The sequence below is a fragment of the Engraulis encrasicolus genome, chromosome 3 (assembly GCF_034702125.1).
Source record: "Engraulis encrasicolus isolate BLACKSEA-1 chromosome 3, IST_EnEncr_1.0, whole genome shotgun sequence".
NCBI lineage: Eukaryota > Metazoa > Chordata > Actinopteri > Clupeiformes > Engraulidae > Engraulis > Engraulis encrasicolus.
In genome coordinates, this window is record NC_085859.1 from 32,986,877 (window position 1) to 33,012,063 (window position 25,187).

Sequence of the window (25,187 nt, forward strand, 5' to 3'; positions counted from 1 at the left end):
TCTGTTTTCTCCCCATTTGAATCTGTCTATCACGTCATTGTGAAGGCTTAGCAAGGAGATGACCCAGATGTCCTGGGCCCTCGCGTGCGGGTTAACAGTTGGAGCTGGACTGGTTTGACCGCCAACCGTTAGTTCAAGACTATACTTTTCATGTTGTAGTCTAGTTTGACAGGCTGGGGTGGTGGCGGCAGGCCAAACTCTATACAGCCCTAAGGGGCGGAGGTGAATCAGAGACAACTGACATTGAGGAGGAAAGGAGGAGAGCTGGTGTTGATATCAAGGGCTGCTCATTTCATTCCCACGCCTCCTCCACTGGAGTGACATGGCCTGTTTTTGCTGCACACCATATGAATGGTGAGTTATAATGGTGACTCATAATCAGGGTTTATGCATGACAAAACATAACAGTGATCCTTGAAGGACTAGCCGTGCGTGATGATGGATTTTTTCTCTGCTTCCCAAAGTGCACGCATAGTACTGGTTGTGTAACCAGGAGATCAGGGGAGGAAGGGCGACAGTCATAGCCTGCCTGCTCCAGATGAATTTCGAACTCTGACAGAGCTGAAATTAGTTGGAATATTGGAATAGCTAAAAGGACAGGTAGATTTCTCTTACAAGTAAGGAGCTGTTTCCACGTAGGAGGATGTGGATTTTTTTTCTCCTGTTAACATTGGTTTTGGCCTTCTGGAGTTTTCATGTTTATCTCCATCTTGCGTTTCCTAAACAGGAGAAAATATCCTGCTATGTGGAAACAGCACCTAAAGTTTTGATGAGGTCTGGTTTACAAACTCACCAGTCCAGCAGACAGCGGAATAGTTGCTGTGCTCCACTCGGGCAAATGATTTAAGCCCACATAAGTTCCACGTCGGATAATACCTCAGACTTATGGGCTCCAGCTTATGAAAGGGATGAGGTCATTTCATCTCACTTCCTATAGTGTACAGTATATCACTAAATATTCAAGTTAAAGGGACACTGTGTGAGATTGTTAGTTGTTTATTTACAGAATTCATGCGACCCATTCACTAATGTTACCTTTGTCATGAATATTTACCACCACCACGAAATTCTAAGTATTCATTATGACTGGAAAAATTGCATTTTTCATACATGAAAATGGGGATCTTCTCCATGGTCCGCCATTTTGAATGTCCAGAAATAGCCATTTTTAGCTGCAAAAATGACTGTACTTGGGCCATACTAGAAAATATTAGTTCATTACTTAGTAAGCTATCATGAAAAGGTCAAATTTGGCAATAGGCGACACATTTTCAATGAGCAGCATAGCACCTTTTTTGACCATTTCCTGCACAGTGTCCCTTCAAGTGATTGACAACATGTGCAGCTCCTGTTTTACTTTCGTCTGCACAAACAGAGTTGGATCAAGGAGCACAGCAGCAGGATTAACTTCTACAGTGTTGAGTCATGCAAAGGCGATGTCGCAACATCTTAATCTTCAGGGTTGTCATGCAAACACATGTCGACAGGAAAGAACAAATACTCAAAACAAAAACAAGAAAAGCAAGGAGGGAGGTTGATGATATCACCAATGAAACCGCGTCCATTGCGACACACTCTTCTCAAAAACTCATGTAACATAAAAAACAGAATAGCTTTCACAATAATATATCAACTCCCATAAATGAGCTGTAAATATATGGTGCAAACAGCACCTGAGCTTAACTAAAAGCTTTCTGAAGAAGAGCATGTACTGTATTTATTACCAATCCAAGAAACCAGTCAAGACATTACAGCAGTGCAGAGCCTTGATCACTCACCATCCTGAACACCCAATACCTCTCTTTCACTCTCTAATGTGGTTCCCAACAAATGCCTCTTTTCCACTAATGTTTTTCACAGCGCAACTTGCCCGCCAATTTTTCTTTTCTTATAGGCACAACACAGCTTAATCGTAAAGCAAAAAGTGGTGGCCGAGTTGCGTTGTGCTGAGCTGCAGGCCAACCAGAAAAACGTTAGTGGAAAAGAGGAAAACATGACCTGACTATGGGGGCCCCCATATACTAATGTGGTTCCTCAGACAGACCTCTGGAAACACAGAGGGGGGACTCTTCTATGCACTGAATATGCTCATGGCCAAAGTCCTGCCACAGCAAAGCTTTTATTCAGGACTGATTCTTAACCAACTCAGATCTGAAGTCAAGGCCAGATGAGAGAGACGACACAGGTGCCGTGCCGCCGAACGGGTCCGGGCTAAATCAGGGCCTAATGTGGTCCAAATCCACAAAAACAGATCTGGAGGAGTCACTGGCCAATGGCCAGCGCCAGCGTTTGCTCTTTCCCTCCCTGACATGGTCCACCACAGGCACTTGCAGGCATCTGCTTTCTGGCTAGTGACAGCTGTGGCAGTGGCCTCCTTTCTACAGTCCCTGCTGCCTCAGCCTGTGGCCTCCACCAGCCACCCATCCACCTCACACACACACACACACACACACACACACACACACACACACACATACACACACACACACACACACACACACACACACACACACACACACACACACACACACACATCCACCACCATCCACCCATCCACCACCAGCCTGCTTACACACATACACACACACAAACACACACACACACACACACACACACACACACACACACACACACACACACACACACACACACACACACACACACACACACACACACACACACACACATCCACCACCATCCACCCATCCACCACCAGCCTGCTTGCCTGCCATTGAAGATCCCACCGCATCCCATCGCTGGCCCCCATATGGGGATCAGGGACGTTGAGCCAGTGGAAGCCTCCCTGGGGCCAAACTCAACCTCTGCAGCCCTCCCAGTCCCCAGATGAGAAACACATGCTCGCACATGCAAGGGGCCGCCACCATCATCCACCATCCACTATTCACCACCAGCCACTACTACCACAGCAGCAGCACTGGGCCCCAACTACAAATTAGCCTCCTCCTCCATCCCTCACAGACGGAGCACCTCTCTCTCTCTCTCTTTCACACTCTCTCTATCTCTCTGTCTCTCTCTGTCTCTCTCTGTCTCTCTCTGTCTCTCTCTCTCTCTCTCTCTCTCTCTCTCTCTCTCTCTCTCTCTCTCTCTCTCGAGCCTGAGGTGAGGGAGGCCATCCCACCAGGCAGATGTTATTTATAGCTTGTCCACCACTCGAATGTAGACAGTTGGTAAAAGGTCGGGTAGGGGTTCATATCCATCACTGGAGGGTGGTCATGAACAGACAGCATGGTGCATGGTGGAGTGAAAGAGTCTGGAGGCAGGAGGATCGGGGGTCATACTGTAACCATGGCTGAACATAGACATACTAGCTTAGCTTGTACCCTCTCTCTCTCTCTGTCTGTCTCTGTCTCTCTCTCTCTCTCTCTCTCTCTGTCTGTCTCTGTCTTTCTCCCTCTCTCTGTCTCTCTCTCTCTCTCTCTCTCTCTGTCTGTCTCTGTCTTTCTCCCTCTCTCTCTCTCTCTCTCTCTCTTTCTCTCCCCCTCTCTCTCTCTCTCTCTCTCTCTCTCACGCATGCACACACACACACACACATTGTATTTTTTCCCTTTTGGGGGGATTAGACACAGATGGAGGCCCTTAGACTAACAGCTAGTCTGAAATGTCATGGAGTTTAACAGAAGTATACAAGTTAAATGAGTGAAGAGAGCCAGAAGTGACCTCATTGCAAGATGAACTGCTACATCTTTAGAAACATTATAATAGGTTGAATAACCTACTTAGAGATGTACAAAGTAGAAGTAGACGTAAGAGTTAAGAATGTAATTACAGCACCAGTATACACCTGCTTAATGTGCCACTACTAGTGTTGTAATTACATCCGTAGCATACGTAGCAGTACGGATAACTGTTTAGATTTTGGTGGCCAACACTTTCAAGATGGCTGAATTCAAGATGGCTGAATTTTTGTTTGGCCCATAACATCTGACTCCTGCTCCTGTTTGCTTGCCTTCGTCTCCCTCAAAGGAATGAATGGCAACGTTTGCTTAGCTTGGCCAAATTGGTGTGCAGGTATGTATCCCGGGCATGATGAGCATCTCACCTGGCAGGAGGGCTCGCTGTTGAGAGACTCCGTCTTGTAGCCCTCGGAGAGGCGGGCGCGGGGGCGGGCCGGCAGGGTGGCTGTGCTGCCTATGGCCATGTGATTGGGCAGCGGGAAGAAGGGAGGGGTGCCGGGTGTGCCAATGATGCGGCCCTCGTCCGTGGGGGTGGGCGTGTCCATGGGCGAGACGCTGGGCTCCGAGGGCGTGGCCTCCGTCTCGGTGGACGCGTAGCCATTCTCGTGCTCGAAGTCGCGGCTGTCCTTGCTGTCCCGGCCGCAGGAGGAGCGGGAGATGACGCCGAACTTGCGCGTGCGCTTGCCGTTCATCACGGGGCTGCCCACCGTCTCGCTGGGGATGCTGCTGGGGCGGCGTTCGGAGGTGGGGGGGTCGGCCACGGACACAGCAACTCCACCACCACCACCCCTGCCACCACCACCGCCAGGGACGCTGCCATTGCTGCACGGAGGAAGGGGGGCCTTCCGCTTAATCCTCCGCAACATGATCAGGTAGATGCAGCCGCCATTCCAGCACTGATCTGCCAGGTAACTGCAGAGAGAGAGAGAGAGAGAGAGAGAGAGAGAGAGAGAATAGGGAGAATAGGGAGAACATTTAGAACTTCAACCTCAAGTTACAGCATTCTTGGACAACTGAAACATTTTCATTTACCACCATCGTCACTTCACGGTAGTCAAAGCAATTTTATTTATTTGGACATTCATGGATTCAACAATAAAAATCTTTTTGGAGAAAACAAACGGATTACTGATTCTGATTCAATTGAGCGTGCCTAAATTTCAGAAAGAAACACATTCCATCTTTTTCAGGCTACCCAACTAGAACCAGACCACCATTCTGCTGAAATATCCAAAAAGGAGTCAAAGCAGACAAATCGACTCCCATTCCTCCATGTGTACCTTGGCCTACTCTACCCTATTGTGTGCTACAATGGCTAGGGCACCAACAGCTGAGTGTGGGACTGTGGATGATGGGAATTACGGAAAAGACTGTAGCCAGGGCATGCACCTGTCGAAGATGTAAAACACTGCAAGCCAGTTAAACTTAAAAACACAAGTTGCCCTGCTGCCTTAAGTTACCTCAACGTGAGACTTTGAATTCTGAGTTGACACAAATATAAGCCTCAAGTTGAGTTAACTTATAAACGTAAGGCAGCAGGGCAATTTACTTTTTTCAATTTAACTGGCTTGCAATGTTTTACAGTGTGAGATTGTCATCAATGGCTTACATAATGCCTCGACGGTTGCAAAACAAATACCTCACGGCCAAGCAATGTGCTGCTTGGAGCTTTATTGAAGACCTCTCCGGGCAACAGAAAAAAACCCTATAACAGGAAGCGTAATAAATACAAGGGAAGCCAGCTCGGTACGCTGCCAAACTCCCGTCTAGACAAGCAGGACAGGACAGGGGAGAGAGGAACTGGAGGAGAATGGGAAATGATGTCGCTGATATTGCCCTTGAAATGAATATGCAGATGAAAAATGGTGTTTCCCACGAGGGGGGTGGGAGGGGGTGGGGGTGCCCTGGACTGACCTTGAGACGCTGAGCTCAATGTTGTAATTATGAATGGCAGTGTTTGAACTTGCTTCCTCTTGCTCATTTCTCTCTTTCTCTCTCTCTCTCTCTCTCTCTCTCTCTCTCTCTCTCTCTCTCTCTCCATAATTTCCCCCTGAATTGCTTATTGTTCCTTGGACTTAGCTAACTTTCCTAACTCCATTGTTGCAGAGATTAACCTGGCCAACAAAGAGGTGGGGACCTCATAAAACGAGAACTGCTTAAAACTTTGATAAGAAAGTGTGACCATTCCATTTCAGGTAATAATTAACTTTTGCGAACACAATACGAAGCAACTTCAAAGGGTTAATGATTTGTGGATCTTCTTGTCTAACATACATTAAAGCGCACAAAAACCTATAAAAGCATTGTCTTTCGCAGAAAGGGTAATTCACAGTGACAAGCTGCCTTGATAGTAAAGGTGTAGTTACTGTGTCAGACACAGAAACTGTGCGTGTGTTTGTTTGTGTGTGTGTGTGTGTGTGTGTGTGTGTGTGTGTGTGTGTGTGTGTGTGTGTGTGTGTGTGTGTGTGTGTGTGTGTGTGTGTGTGTGTGTGTGTGTGTGTGTGTGTGTGTGTGTGTGTGTGTGTGTGTGCGTGCGTGCGTGCGTGTGTCATCCTGTTTTTCAGACACCCCTACACCAGGTGCCCAAGTCAAATCTGCCTAAAGAGATCCGACCCACACACCACCAGTCCAAACAGGCAAGCAAGTGAAAGACTCGCGTTAAGGATGTCAGACCAAGGTCATAGAGAGCAGAAACACTGAAACACAAGGCCATTTTCTACAGCTGGTTATCCTGATATCATGCAGTACAGCAAAAGTGGAATACACACCTTGAACTAAGCTTAGGATGAGTGCACACTAACAGCCTTCAGTCCGTCAGCAGCCTGATTGCAGAGTACCTCATCCTTCCCCCTCTTTCTACACTTCCCTCTATTTGTCCATTTCTCTCACTTTTCTCAATCTATCTACAGTATCTCTACAGTATCTCAACTAGGGGTCGACCGTCTTTTAATCGCTAATGCGATACCAATTTTTTTTCATCACCCTTGGCCGATACCCGATTTCCGAAACCCGATATTTGGGGCCGATATGGGTTTAAATAAAGGTTAAAAAATGTCAAATATTCCAGGTCTCACGTTAAAAATAAACATTCCTTTAACATTATCAAATTGAGGTAGAACTTGTAACATTTAAACACCCACTCTAACAGTCAAGTAATGTCTAACAATCAAGTAATGAAAAAATAAAGTGTCTTGGTGCTTTAAAAAAAAACCCATAAAATAATAAATATTGCGTATCGGCCAAAAACACACGTGTATCGGCCGATAACGATACACTTAAAAAATGCAAATATCGGCCCGATACCGATATATATATTGGTCTATCCTTACTCTCAACCTCTCTCTCCTCCAGCGTGGTGTCCTCCTCTTCTCATCATCGTTCAGACACAAACTCTGGATGCTCAAAAGCAGCAGCATGCTCCTCCAGCTCAGACAGTAAACACAAACACACACGCACACATGCATGCACTCACGCACACGCACACGCGCACGAACACGCACACGCACACACACACACACACAAACACACACACACACACACACACACGCACACGCACACGCACATACACACACAAACACACAGAGAGAGCACGGGAGAGAGAGAGAGGTGGGGGGAGAGGGAGGGATGGGGGGATGGCAGAGAGAGAGAGAGAGAGAGAGAGAGAGAGAGAGAGAGAGAGAGAGAGAGAGAGAGAGAGAGAGAGAAAGAGAGAAAGAGAGAAAGAGAGAGACACACCACACAGAGGAGGACCCCAGTCTGGCCACAATGTGGGACAAAAAACACACACAAAAAAGCCTAGCCGCCAGGGGACAATATTCTCTGGTGGTGCAGAGAATAGTGATGCACGCCAGGCAGCCACCATGACGCACAGGACAGGCCTGACAAAGCAATTGCTTACAGCCGACAAAAAAAGAAGCCAACGCCGGCCAGACACAGACAGACAAGGTTGAGGGCAAAACCTGATCGTAACAAAAGAGTGAGTGGACTGGCCGCAGAATAATTGGTGACACCAAAATAAACATTGTTTGGTCGCTCCAGGCAGACTTGTGAGAGGTTGAGAAGAAAATACTTCTTGTTTTGTTTGTTTGGAAATTGCCGATTGGCTGAAAGAGACTTTATCAGACCATAAAACTTCACAATGTGGGCCAAAAATAAAAACAAAACAAAAACCGATCAGTAATCAGTGTGTAACGCTTTAATAAAACAACAACTAAATAAGTTGGGTTAAAATAGTTCATCAATGTAGTCCATTCAAACTCATAACTAGAGAAATATTAGGTTTTTTAAAAAAAGGAATAAATATTGTGCATCTAAAAATGTGGTAAAACCAAGACTCACACTTTGGTTAACAGAAAGGAACTATGGGTAGTGTAGTGCTGTTTCTAACATTTGGTAGAAATGTTTAAACTAATGCTTGTAACTACAATGTAAACATGTCATTGGAGAAGTGAGATGTAAATGTAAGCTCATTGTTTGAATAATGTGTTTCCTGCAAACGTTTTATAATTTCATTTGATATTTCCGAATGTATGATGACTTGAGAGTTGAAGGGTCATCGTGAGGGGAGTTGGGAAAAGGACATTGCGAAGCGAGGAAGCTCTCTTTTCCCCTCGGAACAAGCACTGGAACAAGGGGCAACGAAAATGAGTATTGTGACAAACTTAAGTTGTATTATGTAGCAGTTGTCGAAGTTTAGGTAATGGGTGTGTGAACTTTGCTTCATAGACTTTGTGAACACCCAAGTTTACGCTCCTGAATCTGAGTAAATCCGACGGCGAGTTCGAGCACGGAATGCTAAGCTTTGGGAGGGGAGAACCGCGTTACGCCGACAAAGACTGTGAGAACATCGGCTCGCGCTTGCATTCGCGAGGTTTGGAAGGACGACACAAGCCATCCAGCGTCATGGGAACATCGCCAGCTAAGTGACTGCACTTCGCGTGAACGTTTGGATATAAGGTATCGCTTAATTATCGGCTCACTCGTGAGTGAAGGGGCTGTTGTTGGCCACTACGAACACAAGCCACGCATCAGGCCTGCAACGTTGCCACGTTAGAACTAACTTTGGTTCAGTTAATATGCCGGCTGGGACTGGGGTGTGTGTGTGAATGTGCGTGTGTGTGTGTGGGCCCACAACATTTTATGTGTAAAGGTAAATGTTAAGTTTAAGGTCTAAGTGACTGAGTTAACAGAGCTCTTGGTTCACTGTAGGCTAGTCAACCATTATGGTGGTTGATTAGTGTCAAAATTTATAACAAATTTAAAGGTGTCTTAATTTGATTTGTAACAGAACTGGTAAGGATCATTTGAGTTTAAAGGTATTCAAGGAATACATATTTTGGGTTTATTATTATTTTGTATTAGTAATCATAACTTTTGTTTTGTTTTCAATTTAAGTACTATTTTCAAATTCACTATAAACCACTATAAATATAATACTGACTTGTGTGTTTAATGGTATATTTACTGAGGTGTAAGTGTTCATGTCTAGGAGCTTTATACAAGGGCACTTGGTAAAGATAAATAGCGGTAGATATTTAATAGACACCTTAACTAAGGGAGGAAACAAACTTGAAATATTTATCCAGGCTATCACAGGAACCTGGGGTTCGTCCTTTTAGCACTTGATAACGGCTAGGGGGCGCTACACAAAATGGGGGCTCGTCCGGGATGCGGTTTGTTGATTTCCCTGTAGTTTTAAATTTGTTCAAACATATTTTTTTTCTGTAAATTTTCCCCTTGAACTTGAAATATGGAGGTAAGAAGCAGTTCCATTTCACAAGAGGAGCTTGTGAAGTGGTGTGATGATGCTATGATTCAAACAGATAAGGCAATATTGTTGATTGGTGTCCCTGCGGATGCTGAAGTAGCACTTATTGAAGAAACAGCAGCAGCAGTAAAACTTTTTGGCAGAGTTCGTGTCAGAGCTACTAAGTCTGAACCCTCCACCAACAGTCAATTGGTACTGTGTGAATGCCGTGAGACATTCGATCAAGGCCGTGTGCCAGCTGAAATTTTGCCAAAGGACAGCGAGCAGGCTTGGAAGGTCGAGTTTGTTGGAAGTAGTCCGCCCGCCCCTGAGGACTTTGCAACAAAGCTGAAGAGGTTGCTAGATACTGAAGGCAGATCTTTAGCCGATGCTAAGGCATTGCTCTCCCCCCTCCCTGCCAGTTCACCTGAAGCTGTCATTCAGGCTATAGGAGAACTTCTGGAAAAGAACAAGAATTCCAATGAAGGTACCGCATATAAACGGTTAAGAGTCTTTTCAGGTGTGGTTCCCACACCTTCTGGAGAAGAAAGCATGGAACATTGGATTGAGCAGGCTAAACTCATGATATCGGAATGTGACTGTAGTGAAAAGGAAAAACGAAAATGTATCGTGGAAAGCCTAAAGGGTCCTGCTCTTGAGATAGTGAAGGCTGTTAGATTGTCCAGCAATGAGGCCAGTGCTGCAGATTATATAGTAGCCTTGGACAGTGCCTTTGGGACCTCAGAATCCGGCGAAGATCTGTATTTTGCATTCCGACTTCTCCGCCAAAATTCTGGAGAAACTCTGTCCGAGTTCCTGCGCCGGATGGAGAAGTCGTTGACAAAAGTGGTGCAGAAAGGGGGGCTCCCCGCTGCACAAGCTGATAGAGCAAGAGTTGAACAGCTCATTAGAGGAGCAGTAGAATCCGACATGATGCTGTTACAGTTAAGATTGAGGGAAAGAAAACAAACGCCTCCTACTTTCTTGAATTTGCTGAAAGAAATTCGTGAGGAAGAAGAGAACGAGGCCAAGCGACGCGAGATCAATGTGAAAGCCACAACTGTCCATCCTCAAGATGTTTCTGAGCCAAAGCAAACTGAAGTCCAAGCTTTGAGAGCCGAGATCAGAGAGCTTCGTCTTAAGCTGGAAGAATCCCACAAGACACATGCAACACCTAAGGCAGCAGAGCCTAAAGGTGTGCATTCTTCCACCTCTGCGACTGCACAGTCGGAAATGGAGGTACCAGACTTACAGACTCAAATTAAGCAATTACAACATCAATTGACAGTTATGAGAGTAGATCGCAGCACGGCACCTAGACGAAAGCAGACCCAGCAGCCAGCTGCAACAGAAAGCGATAGCAGTTGGTTGCCAGCTGATCGTGGGGATTTCTTTTGTTATCGATGTGGTGCCGATGGACACATTGCTAGCCGGTGTCAAGAAGCTGAAAATCCATCCGAGGTTATCCGAAAGCTACTTAGGTCTCACAAGAAAGTCAAAGGTGAGACAAGCCAAATGCAGACAGCAACCAACAGTTCTGCTTTTTCCCGAAAGAGTTATGTTCGTGAACCAGCTGTGACCAGTCTCCCAACCGGGTTGGTAGGACCTGCCTCCACCATGTCTGTGAAGATAAACGGTCATACGTGCCAAGCACTGTTAGACAGTGGGTCCCAAGTAACGATAATATTTGACAAGTGGTACAAGACATTCTTACCTGGAGTCCCGATTCACCCAATCACTGGCCTAGCGATATGGGGTTTGAGTTCATCTAGCTACCCCTACCATGGCTATGTAGTAGTGGATGTGCAATTTCCAGCTACTTTGACCGGAGCATGTGAGACCATCTCTGTGTTGGCCCTGGTCTGTCCCGAGCCTAGCGGTCCGGACCACATCCCTGTTATCATTGGGACCAATGCTAACCTGTTCCACCGTCTAGCGGCTTTGTGCCAGGGTCCTGATGATTCTATGCAGGCGCATTCTCTAAGAATCCTATCACAGACGCCAGTGGCGACGTTGAAATCCGAACAAGAGATGGAGATGGATGAACCCATTGGTGAGGTGAAGTGGATGGGACCAGGCCCTTTAGCTATTCCAGCCAGGGGAGAAAGATCAGCGGTTTGCAAAGTCGAATGCAGGAAACCCCTGAAAAGAGACATAGTCATGGTCGAAACGCCACCTTGTGTTAGTCTGCCAGCTGGTGTGATCATTCAGCCAGTGGTACTACCATCTCATTCCATGAATACCAACAGTTTTAATGTCTTACTGAGAAACGAGACTCTGAAGGATGCCACTATGCCAGCTGGAGCAATCATTGCAAATGTGTACCCCACTGATACAGTTACCTCAGCAGCGAGACCCCCGTCTGGCGAAGTTCTTGATGCAAAGCTGTTTGACTTCAGTGATTCCCCTATGCCAGAGGCGTGGAAGGAGAGGTTAGGTCAGAAGTTGGCTAAACGAGGTAATGTGTTTTCATTGGATGAGTGGGATGTTGGTCTTGCAAAGGGGGTGGAGCACCACATCAGACTTCATGACCCTAGACCATTTCGAGAACGTTCCAGGCGCATTGCCCAAGCTGACATTGACGATGTGCGTCGCCACCTAAAAGACCTATTGGCAGCAGGCATCATCAAGGAATCAAGGAGTCCCTATGCATCTCCAATAGTAATCGTCAGGAAGAAAAATGGGAGTGTGCGCATGTGCATTGATTATCGCACCTTGAATAACAGAACAATTCCTGATCAGTATACCACTCCACGGATAGATGATGCGTTAGATTGTCTGTCTGGCAGCTGTTGGTTCTCAGTGTTGGATTTACGAAGTGGATATTACCAGATACCTATGTCCACCGAGGACAGAGAGAAAACAGCTTTTATCTGTCCTCTGGGATTTTATGAATTTCTGAGAATGCCACAAGGAATCACTGGCGCACCCGCCACATTCCAACGATTGATGGAGAGAGCAGTCGGTGACATGCATCTGCTACAGGTGATTGTCTACCTTGACGATATAATTGTATTTGGACGGACATTGGAGGAGCATGAGGAAAGGCTCCTCAAGGTGCTTGACCGATTAGAAGAATGTGGCCTAAAGATATCCCTGGACAAGTGCCAACTTTGTCTGCCCCAAGTGAAGTACGTTGGCCACATTGTGTCAGCTGCAGGAATAGCCTCAGATCCGGAGAAAGTAATCGCTGTGGAGAACTGGAAAATGCCCACTGATCTGAAGTCGTTGCGATCATTTCTCGGATTCTGTGGATATTATCGCAGATTCATCAAGAACTATTCCGCCATTGTTCGTCCTCTTACAGAGCTCACAAAGGGTTACCCGCCAGTTAGGAAGGGATGCACGAGCTCCCCTGATAAGTCTTACTTTAAAGAGGGGGAGCCTTTCGGTGAACGCTGGGATGAGGAGTGCACCAAGGCATTTTATGACATCATTTACTGCCTGACTCATGCACCAGTGTTGGCGTTTGCTGACCCCGCCAAGCCATACGTACTACATGTTGATGCCAGCTTGAATGGCCTTGGCGCGGTTCTTAACCAAGAATACCCTGAAGGGCTAAGGCCTGTTGCATTTGCGAGCCGCAAGTTAAGTGGTCCCGAGCAGCGTTACCCCATTCACCAATTGGAATTTCTGGCCTTAAAGTGGGCGGTCGTGGACAAGTTTCACGATTACCTTTATGGGGCCAAGTTCACTGTGAGAACGGATAACAATCCGCTCACGTATGTTTTAACCAGTGCCAAATTGAACGCAACAGGCCATAGGTGGCTGTCAGCCCTTGCCACCTACGATTTCACTGTCCAGTATCGCCCAGGGCGACACAACATTGATGCTGATTTGTTGTCCCGGACAGAGATATCACCACATGGGGTCAAAGCAATCTGTCAGTTAGCCCTTTCCGACAAGCATGCAGAGAGGAGACTTATTGACCAACTGGGGGCCCATTCCCAAAGTATCCCTGTTGCCTATGCCTGCCCAACTCAGTTGGAGATGGGCAACCTGGAGCAATTGAGCCATAATGACTTGAGGAAAGCCCAAGATCAAGACCCAGCCATTGGCCCTGTGAAAAGAGCTGTTCAGGCTGGCCAATTGCAATTCATGGCCAAGAATACTGACCCAGTTGTAGCGAAACTGCAGAGACAAGGTCCCAAGCTGATCATTAAGAACCACCTCTTATATAGGATAGTGCAGAAACAGTCCGGTGACAAGAGACAACAGTTTGTTTTGCCCAAACAGTACCATGATATGGTCATGCAGTCTCTCCATGATGACGCAGGTCATCTGGGAATCGAAAGGACAAGTGAACTTCTCAAAGATAGGTTCTATTGGCCATACATGTTGTCTGATGTTGAGAAGTATGTTAAGGATTGTGGAAGGTGCATCACTCGGAAGACACTTGCGCAAAGAGCTGCCCCACTGGGTCAAATCACAAGTACTGGGCCCCTAGATTTAGTGTGCATAGACTTTTTGTCTATTGAGCCCGATTCTGCAGGCATTGCAAACGTACTAGTGGTTACAGATCATTTTACCCGTTATGCCCAAGCATTCCCCTGCAGAGATCAAAGGGCCATAACTGTGGCTAAGACCCTGTTTGAAAAGTTTTTCGTGCATTACGGACTGCCTTCACGCATCCATTCAGACCAAGGCAGAGATTTTGAAAGCCGCCTCATCAAAGAGCTACTTGGGATGCTTGGAGTACGCAAATCTCGCACTTCACCCTATCATCCACAAGGTGATGCACAGCCAGAACGATTCAACAGGACTTTGTTATCCATGTTGGGAACTTTGGACCCTGCCAAGAGGTCACGATGGAGTCAAAACATCAGTCAGTTGGTTCATGCGTACAATTGTACCAAGAACGAGGCTACCGGTTTCTCACCTTACGTTCTCATGTTTGGTAGAGAAGCCCGGTTACCTATTGACATCTGTTTTAATACCTCTGCTGAGAGCGAAGGACCAGTGAAGTATCAGCAGTATGTGGAAAATATGAAGAAAGAGCTCCAGAATGCATACAAATTAGCTTTGGAGTCATCACAAAAGAGTCATGAAAGGAACAAAAAGCAGTATGACAAGAAAGTGAAACATCAAACTTTAGAGGAAGGAGATCGAGTGCTGATTAAGAATCTTGGACTGACTGGCAAGCACAAGCTTCAAGACAGATGGAATTCATTACCATATATTGTGATGCGGAAATTGCCAGACCTGCCAGTGTACCGTTTGAGGCCTGAAAGGGGAACAGGAGGTATACGAACACTGCACAGAGATCACCTACTGCCAATAGGAGAATCTGTGAGGTTGTTGATGCCAGAGAATCCAAAAGAGAAGCTCCGCAGGCCTGTGACCAGAGCTCAGTCTAGACAGAAACTTGTAAAGAACGCAACCAGACCTGGGGGTAGTGAAAATGAGGATGGCGAGGCTGAGTTCGAAGAATCTTCATCAGATGAGGATTATGGAGGGCCCAATTTCCCTACAAGGGAGGAGGTTAGAGAGTTACTTCAGCTGCCACCACCTGTGACGACAGAGGGTGACACTCCAGATGAGCAGCTACCTGAGTCGGAGCCCGACCAAGCCCAAGGCCTGGAAGAATTTGAGGAAATACCTTTAGGTGATGAGGTGGAGAATAGTCTCCGGCCACTTCAAGACCCCACGGTAGCCATGGAGTCTGAAGGGGGAGAACATCTATCTGGAAATGAAGCAGTTGAAGAAGATTCAGCTGATGAAGCACCCAGTGAAGAACCTGTACATTCAGAACGCCCTAGAAGACAAGTAAAGCCTGTGACCCGACTTACCTATGATGAGCCTGGGAAACAGGCTGATAGACAGCTTACTGTAATTCATCGAGGCATGGTTGTTCACATAAGTAACCCCCGGTCAAAGAGAAAGACATGTAAGACCTACTGGTGTCACCCAATGGCCCAGTGTTTTCAGTGTGCACATAGAAATCCTGCCCCTGAGAGTAGAGGTTTTATTCTTCTTTAAGTCGCATGAGGACATGCTAGTATTTTGAAGGGGGAGAGTGTAACGCTTTAATAAAACAACAACTAAATAAGTTGGGTTAAAATAGTTCATCAATGTAGTCCATTCAAACTCATAACTAGAGAAATATTAGGTTTTAAAAAAAGGAATAAATATTGTGCATCTAAAAATGTGGTAAAACCAAGACTCACACTTTGGTTAACAGAAAGGAACTATGGGTAGTGTAGTGCTGTTTCTAACATTTGGTAGAAATGTTTAAACTAATGCTTGTAACTACAATGTAAACATGTCATTGGAGAAGTGAGATGTAAATGTAAGCTCATTGTTTGAATAATGTGTTTCCTGCAAACGTTTTATAATTTCATTTGATATTTCCGAATGTATGATGACTTGAGAGTTGAAGGGTCATCGTGAGGGGAGTTGGGAAAAAGGACATTGCGAAGCGAGGAAGCTCTCTTTTCCCCTCGGAAGAAGCACTGGAACAAGGGGCAACGAAAATGAGTACTGTGACAAACTTAAGTTGTATTATTTAGCAGTTGTTGAAGTTTAGGTAATGGGTGTGTGAACTTTGCTTCATAGACTTTGTGAACACCCAAGTTTACGCTCCTGAATCTGAGTAAATCCGACGGCGAGTTCGAGCACGGAATGCTAAGCTTTGGGAGGGGAGAACCGCGTTACGCCGACAAAGACTGTGAGAACATCGGCTCGCGCTTGCATTCGCGAGGTTTGGAAGGACGACACAAGCCATCCAGCGTCATGGGAACATCGCCAGCTAAGTGACTGCACTTCGCGTGAACGTTTGGATATAAGGTATCGCTTAATTGTCGGCTCACTCGTGAGTGAAGGGGCTGTTGTTGGCCACTACGAACACAAGCCACGCATCAGGCCTGCAACGTTGCCACGTTAGAACTAACTTTGGTTCAGTTAATATGCCGGCTGGGACTGGGGTGTGTGTGTGTGTGTGTGTGTGTGTGTGTGCCCACAACATTTTATGTTTAAAGGTAAATGTTAAGTTTAAGGTCTAAGTGACTGAGTTAACAGAGCTCTTGGTTCACTGTAGGCTAGTCAACCATTATGGTGGTTGATTAGTGTCAAAATTTATAACAAATTTAAAGGTGTCTTAATTTGATTTGTAACAGAACTGGTAAGGATCATTTGAGTTTAAAGGTATTCAAGGAATACATATTTTGGGTTTATTATTATTTTGTATTATTAACCATAACTTTTGTTTTGTTTTCAATTTAAGTACTATTTTCAAATTCACTATAAACCACTATAAATATAATACTGACTTGTGTGTTTAATGGTATATTTACTGAGGTGTAAGTGTTCATGTCTAGGAGCTCTATACAAGGGCACTTGGTAAAGGTAAATAGCGGTAGATATTTAATAGACACCTTAACTAAGGGAGGAAACAAACTTTAAATATTTATCCAGGCTATCACAGGAACCTGGGGTTCGTCCTTTTAGCACTTGATAACGGCTAGGGGGCGCTACAAGTGTTCTCCGATCATTCATTCCTCGGTCACGTTCTCCTGCCACATGCCTGCGTCCTGTTTTTCTCAAAGCTTGTGCACACAAGACCTTTCATGGACTTTTATTCACTTTGTTACTTTGTGAATATGCTGCAGAGATAAATCTCACTCCTAAATTGACGACAACTTGCCATATAGGGCGTGTTATCTAACTCAACTACATGTACTGCACTTCACTGGTCATACATCAACACTGACCTATAAAGGTCTTTTTCTCCTTTTTATATACTTGAAGACCATTTCCTCCACAAACTGTATGTATGTAGGTACAGTATGTATCTCCATTGTTCTGGCTGTACTGCATCTGTGTCAAACAGGTAGCAGGACCGCAAATAGAGGCATCCTCTAATCTGTGTTTAGAAACCATGTCATCAGCCCTACCGTGGCGCAAATGGTAGGGTACTCGTTTGCTATGCGGCCGACCCGGGTTCGACTCCCGGCCTGGGTCCTTTGCCGACCCTTCCCCATTTCTCTCTGCCCACTCACTTCCTTCATCATGTATCTCCCAACTTGTCTATGGCTGGCAAACATCTGTGCCTCCCTCCATATACGTTTACGATTCCATAACAGCAACTATGGGTATCAATAAACCTATTTTCAGCGGTTAACAACAAACAACCGGAGTGTCAAGGTTTCAAGTCTCTCCCAACTTTGACACAATCTGACTGTCATAACTACACCTTCAAGAGGAGAATGTATGCATCAGAAAACAACATGTAATCACACATGATTAACATCGTTTCATGTCACAAGTGACGTCACTCTAGTCATCTACATCCAATAGAATGGCAGTGTGCATTTTATGAGTCACAAACACATTTCTTAGAAGAAGTGTCGTTGTGAAAGAGACACAGCATACTTAACATTGTTTCATGTCCCAAATGACCTCACTCCAGTCTCAACTCCATTCAGCAAATTGGCAGTATGCGTTTATCAGTCACGACGAACAGCTTTGTTTTTTGAGGAAGTGCCATTTTGTAAGAAGGGCCAGCGTGCCAAAACACCATGTTCCAAATTATACCCTGCGACAGTCACGGGGAGGCCCCAGTGGTCTTGCCCAGGCCTGGCCTACGCTTTGGTGTCTACTAATGAGAAAGCACTGCTGGCTCGGACAGACATGTAGCACACGCACGGCCCACGATGACTTGAGCAAATAAGAAGGCAAGACAGGGTAGATCCAAGCCTGTATTTGAGAGTTCATGATCACAGGGAATATTTCAGGACAAACATGTTTTTATTTTCTCTTTGGAGCATGCTTGAAAAATCCCAGTGCTCTTTGGCACCTCATGTACTTGCAAGTCCAAAGTGATAATCAGCTGATTCATTTGTTTTAACCAGTACAGACGGGAATGTATTATGTTCAGTATTTGTTGTCAACCAGGACAGGTCAGGCTTGCATTCTGCTTTGTTGATCAAAGTCCACGAATTCCTCGATTAAGTTGAATTTTTAAGCTATGACATGATATGGAATACCATACCAATTTCTTACGTGCTACAAAGCTGCTTTGTTGTTCAGCAAAAGTAGCCCACTGTTGGCAACATCAGGCGAGACAGTAGAGCCTAATCAGGCCCAGAAAAGAGGCGCGATAAAAACCACAGCCTCCGCGTCAGATTCCTTGTAAAACTGATGAGCTTTCATCAGCGTTCGGAGAGCGGAAATGTAAGCCTAAGAGCTGCTGTTTTTTCATGACTGTTCACTTTCCTGTTTATTTCCCCCATCACATCATACAGTATAGCGCTAGAAATGACAAGACTCTGACCCATTTATGCCAGGTTCCTTTAAGTCCCATTCTCCTCTTTTCATCCGGCGAGTGGGAAATCATCTATAGCCCATGGGTGTCATGTCTTTACAGTGCTCTTTTAAAAAACACTTCAAGAAGTACACATCCTTACAGCAGCACATGTAGGCATGTAAGGTAAGCGTACCCATTAAGCCCATGTACCCTTTAAGCCCACTTTCAACTTTGAGGTCAATTTAAAGAAAGGGAAAAGGTGAATTTTGTTGTTCATCACCCTATCCAATTAAAGGGTTTAGTAACTGACAAAATGTTTTTTATTGCAAACAAATCACATTTTTTATCGTCGAGTTATCCCCGTCCAAGTGAATCCAGTCTCAGGACTACTGACAAGAAGTTGCCTCAAAACTTTGCTGTTTTGGGACATGTCAGAAATCATAGAATTTCAGCTAGTTTAAGTCAAATATTTTGAAAATACTTTCATATTTAGTGAACTAAGAGGTAAATGTAATGATTTTTATATATAAACGTCCAGTGTTTTGCCAAATTATAGCATTTCCCTTCAAATGGAAAGATGTGTTTTATGAGCGAGCAAACGCTGATATTCTCTTGATACAACCACACACCATCTTTATCTTATTCTGCCGTAAGACTTAAGGTGGTTAGGTATGAATTCTAAGCATATTCCAGTTTGTTTGGCATTGATCTTGAAAGAAATGCATCATAAAATGTTTTGTGGAGCTGATTATTTCCATAAAATAGCTTTTTGTATAGGCGGGCTTAATGGGTACTAGGTGGGCTTAAATGGTACAGCCCATTGAAATGCATGCAAGCTGGCATGCATGCTAACCAAAAATGTCTTTGAGGGACATAAAAAGTGCTGTACAATCTCAAGTTGTTGGTTAAAAAGGTGTAATGTAATGAACTAACAATAATCAATAAGAAAAAATAAATTTCTCTGTTTGGATGAAGAATTTTATGAAGTATATGAAGTAAGAGATGCCGTAATATTTAATTAGGTTTTATGCATTATTTTTTTTAGCAAATCTTACATTTTTGATCTGAAACCATTTATGCCATGTAGGCTACACTGTTTAAACTCAATTCACACACCTCACCAGGTATTTTGATAGAGAAATAACTATATGAGCTTATTTGGAACACAAGTGGGCTTAAATGGTACCAATGGTACCATTTAAGCCCATTCAGACTTTTCACTTTTCTCGTAAAAAATCTTCATATTGTACTTTGAAATATTTATCAACTCAGTGACAAACATTGAGAAGAGAGGTAAATCTTACTATTTAACAAATTATTTCACAAAAAAAATATGTGAAGATGATAGATTTTGGTGGGCTTAATGGGTACGCTTACCTTACTACATGATGTGAAGCATTATTGACACATTGTGTGTGTGTGTGTGTGTGTGAGAGAGAGAGAGAGAGAGAGAGAGAGAGAGAGAGAGAGAGAGAGAGAGATAAAGAGACACACGTGCATGTACAAGCATGCATGTGTAAGTCTATGCCCTTTTCTATGTACACATGAGTGGTTTTGTATTATGTTTAAGTTTCTGTATTAAATGAGACATTTTGATCACTATATTGTCCATGCAGTATCCTAAATGTTTGCCCAAAACGCCCCAAGGGTAAAACAAAGTACATTGAGATGCAGATCCATTATATGGCCGGAAATGAAGTTACTGCAAAACAAATACTCCCAAGGACAAAGGAAACTATGGGTTATTATACAATTACAAATATTTATGGCAGGCCGGCAGAAGAGAATTTAGAGAGAATTCGGGTCGGACCTCGCATATATAACGCTAACACTTTTACAATAACAAGGAGGAAATATTTTCAAGCAACATAAAACTTGGGCTCACCAACATAAAACTTGAGAGCATCTTAAATAAATTACATATGGAACAACAACACCCTGCTGTACTGTATTCCCTGCATTAGCACAGCCTAGCATAGAGAGTAGCTTTGTCAGCGTATTGTTTTTTTTCCAGTGGGCCTATTTTTAAGCATCCTAATTAACAACAACATGTTATGAGTTTTATCCAAGCCACGTAGGAAAATCCCGGGTCCTTGTTTTGTTTTTTTGCTTTCAGAATGGGTGGGTCTACACGTGGCGGATATCGGAAGACCCATCTGCTCTCGTATCGTGTCTGGACCGTCCAGGAGCAAAGGAGAAAAAAAAAAAGAAATTCATACAGATGCGTGAGCTAGCTTTCTGTCAGATGGGACTGTGGTCTGCACTGGCGTGGTCTGGGCACAGTTACATAAAAGACCTTATCTCTTTTCCGGAACGTTCCTGTATGTCTCTCTCTCTCTCTGCCTCTGTATCTTATAAATGCTGGGCATAGTAGCCAGGGCCTCTCTACGGAGATTAGATTCCCTTGTGGGAATAGAGAGATTAGACAGGAATCCTGTCGGCAGCATGCCCCTCACGTCTCACATCTTAGCACCGGGGGCATTGGCCCGCGTGCCTCCGGGTCTGCAACCCTTTAACACACATGCTTTGACTGATTCCATCGACTTTAAGAAGGAAACAAAAGGCATAGAATCTAGAATTCTACTGAGAATCCAAAGCTTTCAGACAGGACAGAGGTAGGCGCTTCCGGGATACCGAACAGTAACAGAAATGCTGTGATTCGATCGACTTTCAGAAGACAAAAAAGAGAAAGACGTGTATGTGCATACTACTATCTAGAGTTCTATTTAGAATCCAATGCTTTCAGACAGGAGAGAGCTCTGTATACATGGGTTCACAGTGTTTGTAAACACAATATTGTGAGGAGGGGCAAGACACTAGCAGCCAACCACGTGAGCTATTTTTTTGCCGACAGCGGTTTCCAAAAATCAGAGGTTGAGTTGTACGCAATTAGTTTGTACGCACAGTCAGGGGAAAACAAAAATGTTGAACCCATGTATGTTGACCATGTAAATATACTGTATGTCTGATTCAGGCTTCTTAACGAGACAGTAGACTCTACTTGTTTTAATAAACAACCTGGACCTCATCATAAGCCTCCCAATGCCCCCTTTACCTCTTCACAAGCCCGACAACTCCCCCCTTGCTATTAAAAAAGAAAATGTACTAATGCCCCACCAATGGCAACTAAGCACCACCCCCTCTGAGCTGTGTTCTTCTCAATGCCCCCCTAGGGATCCCTAAAGCCCCCTAGGGGACTGTAGAGAGCCCCCGTTGAGAAACACTACAGTAAGAGGAACCAAACATGCTTTGAGTCCATTGACTTACAGGAGAAAAAGGCATAGGCCTAAGCGAAGGAGGAAGATGCCCTACTATCTACACAGTTCCACTGAGAATCCAATGGTTTCAGGCGGGACATGCGGAAGTCTGTGCAAGATTAAATACTGCATGTATACATTAAGATTAAATACTGTGTGCTGACCGCGTTAGAGTGTACCCAATTCGGGCTTTGTAACTACAAGGCAAAGGAACCAGACAAATTAACCTATTAAATAATGAAACAGTGACAAGCCCACTGGAAAATCAAGGGGACACGCCGTGGTTCTGTGGGCTAAGGTTCAAGTCCGCCCAGAGGTTATTTCCTAATCCTTCCCCATCTCTCTCTCTACCATTTACTTATCTCCTGTCACGCTGCACCATCCTATCCCAGTAAAGTCATAAAACTCCCCAAAAAAGCTCTAAAAAAGAAACTCAAGGTACATCACAACCGTCTGTACATTACAAACATTCCAAATTCACATTAGTAGAATAGAAATTGGCAAACGGAACAAAGTGAAACTGAAAGATTAACTGTCAGCTCCCTAAGCCCTGGCAGAGACTGGTACTCAGGAGCCCCTGCTGCAGAGACCACCAGGGCAGAGTGGTGTGACCAAGGCACGCGGAGACACATGTTCACCATTACCCCCGGACACGAGTGAGGTCACCCATGCAGCTGATCGAAAGGGAGACCCACGGACTAACCCTTAACCCCCCACCCAACCACCACCACAAAAATGTGCTCATAATCTGGACACACACACACACACACACACACACACACACACACACACACACACACACACACACACACACACACACCATAACACAACTAAAAGACAGAAAGAGCAGCCGCGCCAGCATCAGATAAAACACCCAAACACCAGTGCAAGAAAACAAACGCGATCTCAGGGTGATCTGGCGACCAAAACACTGAGGAATTCTGGGCCAGTGAAAAAAAAGCTAATGAGAGCCTGTTAAAAAAAACCTCAAACACCCTGAGCTAGCTAGTTCAGGCTCTCTCACCTCACCCCGCTCTCATTCCCTCTCTCTTTTCCCCTCATCACATCATCACTCTTCTCTTCCGCACTCCCATCTTAAGCAATCAACACTTCGGGACCTTCCCCATTTCCACCACATTTCCACTTGGCTTTCCCCCCTAGTAGCGTAGCGTAGCGTGTTTCCACAGGGAAGTGCGAGTGAAATGTGAGTGGGGACAAATGGGACACAGGCAGCCTTCAGCTCCTGTCTCCAAGACCAAGACGCACGCGACTTCTCACAGTGGAGAGTGGAGTACGGAGCTGGGGTTTGGGGCAGAGGGCTGGGGGCTGTTAGTGAGGGAGGGAAGAGTGGAATGAGGCTGGGGAGGGTTGTGGAGGTCTGGGATGGGAGATAGAAGATTGGGTGTTGGAGGCTGGAAGCTGGAGGGGAGTGAGGCAGTGAGGTTGGGAAGGATTGTGTGTGTGTGTGTATGTGTTTGGGGGGGGTCCTGATTTGGGGTTGGGGGCTGGAGGCTGAAGATTGGAGGCTGGGGGTGTGGGGAGTGAAGCAGAGAGACAGTCTGGGGACGGTTGTAGGGGGTCCGGGTTGGGGCTGGGGGATGGCTGATCCACAATGGTTTGGCCTTGTGTGGGCCACATGGAAATGAGGGCTTAAAAATGTGCTCATAATCTGGACACACACACACACACACACACACACACACACACACACTCACACACACACACTTGACAGCCATGCCTGAAACCCACACACACACTATGTGACACACTATGGGGGCTGAAGGCTAAGGAATGTCGAGAAGAATGCGCACACATGCGCGCACACATGCGCGCACACATGCGCGCACACACACACACACACACACACACACACACACACACACACACACACACACACACACACACACGCACACGCACACGCGCACACACACACACATCCCTTTAGCTTAAGCACACACATTGAATAGCAAATGCACATGCATGCTCACACACGTGTACATTCGAACACACAGACACATACAGACACATATCTGCACCCCCCAAACACACACACACACGCACACACACACACACACACACACACACACACACACACACACACACACACACACACACACACACACACACACACACACACAGACACAGACACACACACACAGACACACACACACACACACACACCACTCGCATCACACAGAGAAACACATATATACACACAAACAAACATTAACTCATGCAGTCACCCATGCATGCACCCGCATCCACACACACACACACGTGCGCACACAGACACACACATACACACGTGCGCACACACACACACACACACACACACACACACACACACACACACACACACACACGTGCGCACACAGACACACATGCACGATAACCATCGCTCAAGCACAAGGAATTCCTCAGCTCTGCAAGACTAGATGATCTCATGTTTGCTTTTGGGTCCGGCTTCTGGGACGAAAGAGAGAGAGGAGAGTAAAGTGGCTCACACTCTGACAAACGCACACAGGAGCTTATGGAGGGCTCGCCACATGCCCAGCAAGCGCAAACACACACACACACACACACACACACACACACACACACACACACACACACACACACACACACACACACACACACACACACACACACACACACACAGGCGCTTATGGAGGGCAGCCCGCCTGACTGTGTGCTTGCCCCCCCCACCCCCCCACCCCCCATCCCGTCAATATGGTCTCTCCTCCACTTCCTGTCCGTTCATTCCCATGGCCCACGGCCATCTGGGTGTAAACAACCCAGACAGACAGGCAGCACATGTGGAAGCTTGCACAGATATGGACACCAGCACCTGGGTATTGTGTGTGAGTGTAGTTGTGCAAATGTCAATTGGGTAAGTGTGGATGTGTATGTGTGTGTGTGCGCGCGTGCTTGCGTGCATGTGGTACACAACGTGTGAAAGTGTATGTGTGTGTATGTTATGTCTTTGCAGGTAGGGGGGTATTCGATACAGCATGGGATATTTTTTATGGAGATGCACCGGATCCAAGATCCGGTTCCGGATCCGGCAGGATAATGGCAGTGGATCCAGAATCCGGCAGGATCCGGTGCATCTCTAATTTCTTATGAGCATAAGCATGTGTGAATGGAGACTGGCAGCTTTCCTTCAGACAGGCTGGAGCACAGCATTACACTAATGCAGGGGTGGGGAACCTACAGTAGGTCTCGAGGGCAGTTTACGGCCCTTG

General features: G+C 45.6%; 1 protein-coding gene across 4 annotated transcripts in view; it reads right to left on the minus strand.

Moving 5' to 3' along the window:
- Nucleotides 1-25,187, minus strand: part of pdzd2 (PDZ domain containing 2) — a 177,180-nt gene that overhangs the window by 78,619 nt on the left and 73,374 nt on the right. For all 4 annotated transcript variants that reach the window (XM_063195231.1, XM_063195232.1, XM_063195230.1 and 1 more), the window contains one exon: nt 4,061-4,607. In XM_063195231.1, coding sequence (XP_063051301.1) covers nt 4,061-4,607 — 547 coding nt within the window. The remainder of the gene's footprint in view (nt 1-4,060; nt 4,608-25,187) is intronic.